Here is a 9,823-nt window from a genome sequence, read left to right as displayed (position 1 = left end):
TCATGTTTTTTTTAACCATTTCATTGTCTTCTCTTCTCTTGGTATACAGTTTCAGCGTCATTTGATATTGAAGATTACGTCAACATTAATATATTACCTTTACAATAGCTTCACTGAGGAGTTACATTTCAGCGGAGGAAATGTATTTATATGTATCTTTGTGAATCTTTGGGATCACGACAGATCAACCAATCAGCTGAATTTCAAGTATTGGAATTGTGTATTTTTAACGCTGTTTTTGCATACTTAATAGGATAAAAATGTAATGCTGTTAGTATACATAAAACAGGCAATAACTCTCGTTACTCCTGGGAAAATTGCCGGGATTTTGCAACCTAAATGGGTAATTTAAAATTAATATTTTTGTTTCGTCGAACTTTTACCTTACGTTCATGGTTCATATGCCAATGTTGGATTTCTTTGAATTGGTCTGTTTTTCAGATACTTTAGGATAGTCAAACTATGTATGGCGTATTTAATAATTGTAGGGTGTACCAATCTGTCCGGCATGTGTCATTTTACCTTGACATCATTTCATGGTTCATTTTTTTCTATGAGGTTTGTTTCTGAGAAAATTTTAGCAATATGCTAACGGAATTCGATGTTAGGAATGATTGTAAAGCCTACATGTCTGTGTGAAAGGGTTTAGTTCGACTTTAATGCATTACATTTATCACTTACATGTTAATTTAAAGTAATGCTTGAAGAAAAAAATCTTTTTTGTATTATCAACATAAATTAAAATGAGAATATTAGAACAGGCGACAAATATAAGTGTGTCCACTCTTGTTGCTTTTCGGTCAATTCCTGCAAATTGATATATATAGCTATTAAAACCAGGTTAGCGATTCAGGCTCCTATGAGTAAAGTTAGATTACCGGAAATCGTTAAAGTGTGACCTTATCTTGGCCTCAATTTCACAGCCCAATAACAGAGATTCATCGAATGAGCGATTTAGACACCTAGTATATTGTTTAATTATATAACAATTTGTACATTATGGAATGTATTAGGCTGTCGTCATCACGGTCTGTGGCATAACGATAACTGTTTTGTTATATATTTATATGTCTTTATTAAATTGATTGCTGTTTTACTTACAGCGGCAAATAACAAATAATTTTCATAACGATAATATAAGTTTACTTAATTCTTCACTATTGAAAACAGAAATGTGGGTTGGTTAACAATTTTCCAAAATAAACTGATTTCTGATAGAATAATAAAAGTCGATACCCATGAATTCATATATATCTCGAACATTTTCACACGTTGATGAGAAATAAACTAAAATCAATAATCAAAAACCTAGCAAAACACAGCTTTCATAAACACTTTTTTTTCAAAATAGTAAAGGTTTATGATTCGTATCTCAAGGGAGAACAGAAGTAAGCATACAAAATAGTGTTTTTGCTTCCTGTGGTGTGTCCACGACGTTGAAATCATCCAGATTCACACTTGTAATTTGCTGGATGAATTGACAGAACTCTTCTGAACAGCCTCTGGGCAGCATTGGTTTGGTGTAGAGCCTAGTAATGTCATCAAAGATACTTTCGTCACATGGTATGTCATAGGAATAGTCGACAGCGTCATAAAGTAGTGGCTGGTTGTACATAACATCCGGGACGCCATAGTTTTGATCAACTTGACGTTGTGACCGAATTCTATGACTATTCCACATATTTTTGAAAATATCTAAATGTTGTTGTATAACTGGCAGGAAACAAAAACGTACACACTCTAGATGAACTGGATTTGTGTTATTGAGCTCTCCGTTATCTATCATGTCTTTAAACATATTTCTCCAGAATGTGGTGAAGTAAGGACACAGAAAACTCCACAGCATCTCAATCCTTTGATTCCCAGTTGATCGCCCCTCAGAAAAACTTCTGTACCCTGACATGTTATCATTGTGAACTGCACGTAACGCTATTTGTATCGACCTTATAATAACGTTCTCCGTACCAGCATCTGACCGAACCAATCGTGGAACACGCTTGGATTGTCTAAGGAATTCTACAAAATTAAGCGCAACATTACGTGGGTTTTTATTCGTATGACTTGCAGTTAGCCAAATGATTTTTCGAGAAAAGCCATCGATTGCTCCATGCACTGATATTCCAAAGGGTTTGAGTTTATCATATCCATCTATGTGAATACAAAAATTTGGTCCTAGATTACAATATCTTCTTCGTCGAGATCTTGCAACTACACCATCATAATGTATAGCTTTCAGTGCAATTCTCACCGTTTCCTGAGTAGCATTGATGCCACAGCAAGAATTAAGTATTTTCCACATTGCTCTATATCCAATATTAGAGTATCCTTGTTTGTGCAGTTGAATTATCTTTTGAACGATATTAATCAATGGACTCTCTGCACCATATCTTCTCAGTCGAAGTCTTTTCATCATTCTGTAGACTGTCTTAACACTAACAAATTTATTATGAACGAAAAGTAAAAATCCAGCTATTTCTTTAGCCGTATATGAAGAAGTAAAATAATAAGCAACTAACTCATCCGTTGAAGCAGTGTCACCTGGGTAACGCAAAGGATTTACAGTGTCAGCCATTTTATAATATGTTCTGAAAAAAAAAGTAAACGGTTATATACTTCAAAAGCAAAATCGTAACTAAAACATGCTTATAATGAGGCAAGCATGTTGGAGGTCACAGATTGAGAATAAAGCCAGTTTTAAGTTCAACTTTTCATTCTATTTAAATTAGGGGTTCATATTGTATTGTACATTTCATGATGACTTTTTGTTGACGCAACTGCACGTACTTAAATACTTTCGTTATGACCTTGTTAATTTATCAGTTCCTTCTACATTACTATTTTCTGAATATGTTGCAGATCTCGCAAATTCACAACTTTTTTTGCAGAAAACAAAATATGAGCCAACGAACATGGAAGTTACCTTTTTGGTTTATTTACAAATTCAGCAAACATATCTACATACATCTTACAAACATATAGAAAAAATCCCTGAAGTTTAATACTACCAGTAAATGCAGTTGTAACTAATAAAGGAGAAACAATATCTTGAAAATCTGAATTTTAGATTATCATTCCCAATCCTACTCTGAGCAGCACTTTCATAATTTATTTCACGCTTTCAAAAATTGCCGTGAATTCTTTCAAACAATGCATTTTTGTTAATAAAATTAAAAAATAAGAGATTTCCTCTCTCCAAATTTGATGCAACACATTTAAGATATATGCACTATAGACATATATATCTTTATCGTAGTGACCACAGATAAATACCCATATAAAAATATTTTCAAATAATTTGAACTTCGACAATTAAAAAAAAATATAAATGCAAAAAATGATATTTGATTCATATCATATGATTTTAGTATTTTGGTAAACATAAAAATATTGTTTGAACCATTCAAGTATCTGTATTTGCAGTTTTAGGACAAAACGACCAGCACTAAATGCTAGGATTTGAAGTAAGAACATAGGGTTGATACGTTTTAAAAGATAAACTTGTATCAACTGGTGCAAGAAGATATGTGTCTAAAAACGTCATAAAAAACATATTTTTCTACTTGAACCGAGTAGTGGCGTAGTTTTACTTATTTGTTGTCAAAATATGTCTATACACTGTACATATATAAACTTAAAGTTCATACCCTATATATGCGACAATATATAACTTAAAATACAGTCAGCTTCAATTGTCTTTCAATTGAAAGCTGTTGATTTACATACTGAACAGCTTGATCTATGTCAAACTGTGAAAAGAATGAAACATGTAAAAATCTAAGTTGCTCACATGATGATACAATCAAACAAATATCAGTAAACATAAAATAAATTTGGCATGCATCAAAAATGACAAGAAATTTGAAATTTCGAGACAAATCTGCAATGGTTGCAGCAGTAACCTTAGTGAATGAAATATAAAGGTGTCTCAGTTGTGAAGCATGTGACAATATTACTACTTGGTTATCATTTATTGATGTCCCACTTATATCAAGGGTGGTTAAATTTCGCAAGGACATTACAAATGCAAGATTGTTTAGCGGTGTTTCTGCTACATACAATTCTTGAATAGTAGGAGTAAGCTTTAGCATCAATTTGGTAAATCTGTGTGACCCAAAAGTAATATTTTGGTTACTTAGATTGAGACATACAAGCTGATTATTTTTCACGATCATTTCCATCATTGCAATGTCTATAGTATAGGAATCGTCAAATTCTACAATAGTCCACAAGCTTTGCATTTTTCGCACAACATCCTTTAGACCTCTGCATATTTTACAGACTGTATAAAGTAACTCCGACACAGGAATATAACTAAGTACCATTATCACTAATTCTTCAGGAAGGTCTAATAGACTAGCTGAAAATATTAAACAAGTGAATTATTGCAAACACCTATATTTTATAAATGTCATACTTATTTTTTCAAGAATCTAATATACTTTTATTCTATATGTACGAGTGCTCAGGTGAAGACCGAAGAGCGTTGTTTTGTTATATTTGCCATTTTATAAATTAAAACAAAATTAAAATGTATCAATAGCTTCAAAAGTTATAGATATATTTTGACATTTTAACTGAGTTTACAAATGGAAAATATAACATAATAAAACCTCCAATGATGTTGACTTGAGTCTTTTTGTCGCTGTTTTTAAAAGAAGTAGAAGCTAGATATCTGCACTGAAATATATATCAAGCCACTCAGTGACTCACATAAAGTTTCAAGACACTTTATGTTAAAAAACTCCAATGATTGGAGACCATGGTTCAAAGGTAAATTACTCAGAAATGAGTATGCAACATTCACCAATTTTAGATATTGATAAATTAATTATGTATATTTTTCATGTTAATTAATTTTACTAATATTCCACGTTTGATATGGAAACAAGGTATGGGATACCCATAATTGCCACGTTTATTGCAAGCCGTTCACGTCAAAACTCAGTATGTTTAAACCATTTTTCGAAAAATTTACACACTGAGAATTAGAAAGAAAATTACTGAGATGAAATAAACTGAAAAACACATCCTGAGAATTGAAAATTACACAATGAGATTTGTGCGCACTTTTTCTGCGCACAGATCTAATTTGCATATCTAATCTGTATCTATTACAATCTTAAACAACTAGGAGACAGAACTCGCTTTTAATTTGTAGCCTGAGTTCATGGCTCAAATTGTTATTTCGATTAAGTTTATGTCATCAGCAGTCCAAGGTCTGTTTAAGTTACGATTAGTAAAGATGTGAAGAATTTCCCTAAATCTCCTGTATCTTTAATTGACATTATTAGGAAACTCGAGAGTTCTAATGCATCTGTATGTATTTAAAACTTTAAAAACAGGTTTAATCCACAATTTTTTACATTATAAAATGCCTGTACCAAGTCAGGAATATGACAGTTGCTCTCCATTCGTTTGATGTGTTTGAGCCATCCCCTTGTTTTTGCCATGTGATAATAAGGACTTTCTCTTTAGAATTGTCCTTGGAATTCGGATTTTTTGTTATTTTACTTTTTACAACTTGCACACAACATGTACATAAATCTCATTGTGTAATTTTTGAAGTCTCAGTGTGTAATTTTCAAAGCTCACTGTGTGTTATTTATATTTTTGTAATCTCAGTGCGTCTTTTTGATATCTCAATGTGTATGTTTTTATTCTTAGTGTGTGTTTTCAGGTTTTTTAATCTGTGGTTTTTTTTAATTCTCAGTGTGTTAATTTTTCGAAAAATGTTTTAAACATAGTTTTGACGAGAACTGCTTGCCATATACGATGATATAACGTTACCACATCTCTGTTCATACACATATTATACTTACAGTAATTGCAAGGGATCTCTAAGCTGACCTGTAAAATACAAGAACAGATCAAAAGATTTAATCACATTATAAAGTGCCATAGTTTGTCAGCTTGGCGTGTGACATCAAATTTCCCTCATTTTTTAAACTAGCTTATAATACAGACATTACAGCAATCGGACTTGAGTATGTACAGGTTCAAACAAAATCTTTTGTTAGCAACCTTGCTAGCTGAAGCGTAAAGTCGTTATTAGCTTATAAGGTTTACCTTTATTACCCTTATTTTGAAGTAGTTTAGTCCAAAAGACGATAAATTGATTAGTCCACTCTCAAATTAGGGTAGTAAAGGTAAACCTTAGAACGATGTTACGCTTCAGCTAGCAAGAAAGGCAATCAAAGTTTTTGATTGAACGTACATAGTCAAATCCGATGGCTGTAATGTTCAACATGATTAGACAGTCATTTATTTATTCCTGGTATGGCGGACTAAAACAGCTTATTTTTAATACGAAGTTAACAATACGTCATGTCAGTATTTATTGTAAAAAAAATATGGAAAATAAGGATAGATCATAGAGGGAAATTTTTGTTTACTAAATTTGAGAATGGAAATTGGGAATGTGCTAAAGAGACAACAACCTGACTAAAGAACAGAAAACAGTTGACAAAATTTGTCGTCTTTGTACTGTTTATTGCACACACAAAAACATTGCGGTAGGGGCTTTGCCCATTGTTAAAGGCCGTACGGTGACCTATAATAGTTGTTAATTTCTGTGTCATTTGGTCTCTTGTGAAGAGTTGTCTCATTGGCAATTACACCACATCTTCTTTTTGATATTAACCGAACAATTATAATTAATCTGCCCCGTCATTTTTTCAGTACTCCACGAGATTTTTTTTCTCGCTGAACACTTCGAAGTAACAAGAGTCACAAGAACAGTCATTGGAACTTTATATAGGGGGAGGGGGTCTATATAGTTCAAATGAACTCGTAGTGACTCAGTATTAAAACATCAAAGGATCTTATTTTGCCGCAACTGTGAATTAAAAAAATCAGAACTCGACTGGCTCTCTCCAACGTAAATTTCGTGACACCCTATGTTAATTTATAGTTAAACCTGATTATTTTATGAGGCGACCATTTTACTTTCACAGCTGGAGAAAAAGGGTTGTGTTTTTTTTTTGCATCAAAAACAAAATTCCCCTAACGTGTGTATACTACGGCAGACACGTGGAAAAGCCTTTTTATAGAAGTTTTTTTACAACAATAACTTAATGATTGATTGATTGATTGTTGTTTGTTTAACGCCACATGAGCACAACAAGGCTATATCGCGGCGAGATATCATTTAATAAATTGTTTCTTATCTTACCTCCATTTGCTTGAAATAAAATGCTCAAATGTGATGGCGACCTGATCCTTCCAAAATCAAAATGAAAATGAACAGGTTAAAATCGTGCCATATTTATCTCGATTTAGCTGAAAACTTTCCCGTTGCTCGCCTTAATTTAAAACAATTTGTTGCTTTATAAAACAATATATCGAAGAAAAAAAGGCAATTTATTATTATTGCATGATATTTTTATTGACTTATGAATTAATCTTAAAATGTTTTCTCGTTTTGATAATTTGTCGCGTTATTTAAAACGATTTATTTTTATGGCGATAAAAAACAAATCGGCTAAATGCCTTGTTAGGCATTTTGTCGAAAAAAATAAATCGCAGTAATAAGAAAAAAAAAGCAATTTATTATTATTGCATGATATTTTTATTGACTTATAAATTAATCGTAATTTTTTTTCTCGTTTTGAAAATATGTCGCGTTATTTAAGACGATTTATTTGTAAGGCGATAAAAAACAAAGCGCCTAAATGCCTTGTTAGGCATTTTGTCGAAAAAAATAAATCGCAGTAATGAGAAATAAAGCAGTTTCCCGCTAAAAGTTATATCGCCTTCATGGATTATAAGTATTAAAACGAGGGTAATATACGCTTCCGTAGGGGAAGGAGGGTGTTATTCTTTTGTTATTCTTTATTTTTACTACTTACTAAGTCGGGTTTTTTTCTTTTTCCGCGCAATCATCCATGTTCGACATTTTTTACCTCTAAATACTGCGTTGTTCTGTAATATGGCATGTACGGAGAGCAGATTATTTATCCCCTCGATCCCCCCTAAAATGGGCGCTATTATTAGTGTCTTACCTGTAAAGCTGAAATAATCTGTTTCTCTGTCCGTCCGTTTCTCTGCCCGTTATCAGTCCTGAATTTTGTTCAAGGTTATGATTGTCTTTCCGATATTGTTTGACTATAACCCCATTGTTTTATTTTGTATTTACATTGAGTCATAGATCAAACTTATTCGTGAAGTGATATGCTATTTGATTGAGTTAAGCCATTTCAGTTGATATTTTAAAGTGTGTCTTTCTACTTTGTGATATTACACTATTGTTTCAAGTTGGATTAAGGTTGGTGCCTATTAAAACGTTTAAACCCGCTGCATTTGTTTGCACCTGTCCTAAGTCAGGTACCTGGTACCGTGGTTGTCGTTTGTTGATGTGCTTCATAAGTGTTTCTCATTTTTTTAATATAGATTAGACGTTGGCTTTTCTGTTTGAATGATCTTACACTACATCTTTTTTTTGGAACCCTTTATACCTTGCTGATCAGTGTGAGCCTAGGTTACACGTTGAAGGCTGTAATTCTTTCCCGAGTGTGCTAAAATGTTATCGTCGTCATTGGTGTCATCTTCATGTGTTTTTGGTGGTATGTTTTCATTTGCAGCACTTGTTTTTGATAGTAAATCGCGTAAAGCGATGCATTCAGAGTCCATGTTGTTCAAGATACCTGTTACAAATAGCACATTAGAATGTGTATGGTTTTCAGATAACAAACAGTGTTTGCTATTTTGAAATCTGGTTAGTTAAAGAGAATGGTTTAATCGTGAGAGGAAGACGACATGTATAATATCTTCATTATTCTCCTCGTCTGTAATGTCCAGGACACCACGATACTTCAAAAAATGCGAACAGATCATAGTATTTTGTTAGTAACATTATTCCATAACTCCATCCTACGATGTTTTATCGCGTTAAACGATGTTTTATCGCGTTAAATGATATTTTAAATCGATATTTTAACGCGTAAAAGTAATGTATCGTAGCAACGTAATTGTGTTGAATTTAACGCGTAAATGTGATTCATTATGACACATGTGGCCAGTGCGACGGGTGTTTTATCGCGATAAACGTCTTTTTTCACCTACGTGTTAAATCCCAAACTTGATAATTGTTAAGTTGTTAACGCGTTACTTTATCGGGTTTTTGACATGATCGGCCTTTCATACTCCGGGATCGGGTGTTTTTAAGCTCGGGATTTCGGGATTGACCCTTTCGGGATCCGGGAATTCTTTTTTTCGAATTTCGGGACCTCTGGATTTCGTGTTTTAGAGCCCGGGATTTCGGGATCTTGTGTTTTTAAGCCCGGGATTTCAGGATCAGAACCCCTCCTACATCCCCTCTTTATAAGTACAAGCTTGTGTAAGCTGTTTTGTCTAGGCTATATATATATATATATACATCTATAGCTTTCTTACATTTCTTCACATTTGCATTTGAACTTGAATCTAAAAACTATAATCTCTTATCTAAAAAAAACCAAGTATCTAATATTTCATACAAACAAGCATTTGGGTTTACGATTGCATTTCTTTTTTTAAAGAAAGCAACTTGTTTAAAACTTCCAAGACCCAGTCGAAATGTAATTATAGCATATTTTTTTTGCATGAATTGGGTACGCACTGAAACCCGGACCGGACCGGACTCCGGACCCGGACTTTGGTAAGTAAGTAAGTACGTAATTTTTATTGGTTTAAAATCCAAAATTACAGGATTGATACCAAGACAATACAAATGTGTTATACACAAAAATACAAACATATATATATCATAGCAATTTCATAAACATTATATGAGGAGGTGGTACCACAAAGTTATTTAGTGCTTAATAAAGCATTTCTAGAAATGTAC

The 9,823-nt window shown here is 32.9% G+C and overlaps 1 protein-coding gene across 5 annotated transcripts; it reads right to left on the bottom strand.

The window, feature by feature from the left end:
- Positions 1-982: 982 nt before the first annotated feature.
- Positions 983-7,498, bottom strand: LOC139512911 (uncharacterized). Of its 5 annotated transcripts, XM_071300881.1 has the most exons (4): positions 7,172-7,496; positions 5,820-5,847; positions 4,149-4,357; positions 985-2,585 (listed from the first exon to the last, which is right to left on the bottom strand). In XM_071300881.1, the coding sequence occupies exon 4, from the start codon at positions 2,570-2,572 to the stop codon at positions 1,373-1,375; it is 1,200 nt and encodes a 399-aa protein (XP_071156982.1). In that variant the 5' UTR covers positions 2,573-2,585; positions 4,149-4,357; positions 5,820-5,847; positions 7,172-7,496; the 3' UTR covers positions 985-1,372. The 5 variants fall into 5 exon arrangements, with proteins under 5 accessions (XP_071156985.1, XP_071156983.1, XP_071156982.1 ...); XM_071300884.1 differs by lacking the exon at positions 7,172-7,496 and having other exon boundaries at positions 983-2,585; positions 4,320-4,353; positions 5,820-6,141; XM_071300882.1 differs by lacking the exon at positions 7,172-7,496 and having other exon boundaries at positions 984-2,585; positions 4,320-4,357; positions 5,820-6,141.
- Between the last annotated feature and the right edge of the window lie 2,325 nt (positions 7,499-9,823).

Source organism: Mytilus edulis, chromosome 2 (assembly GCF_963676685.1).
Source record: "Mytilus edulis chromosome 2, xbMytEdul2.2, whole genome shotgun sequence".
Lineage (NCBI taxonomy): Eukaryota > Metazoa > Mollusca > Bivalvia > Mytilida > Mytilidae > Mytilus > Mytilus edulis.
This window is presented reverse-complemented; position numbering and strand designations above follow the sequence as displayed.

Coding starts and splice junctions, on each gene's coding strand:
- LOC139512911 (XM_071300881.1), bottom strand. CDS start 2,572: ATGGCTGACACTGTAAATCCTTTGCGTTACCCAGGTGACACTGCTTCA.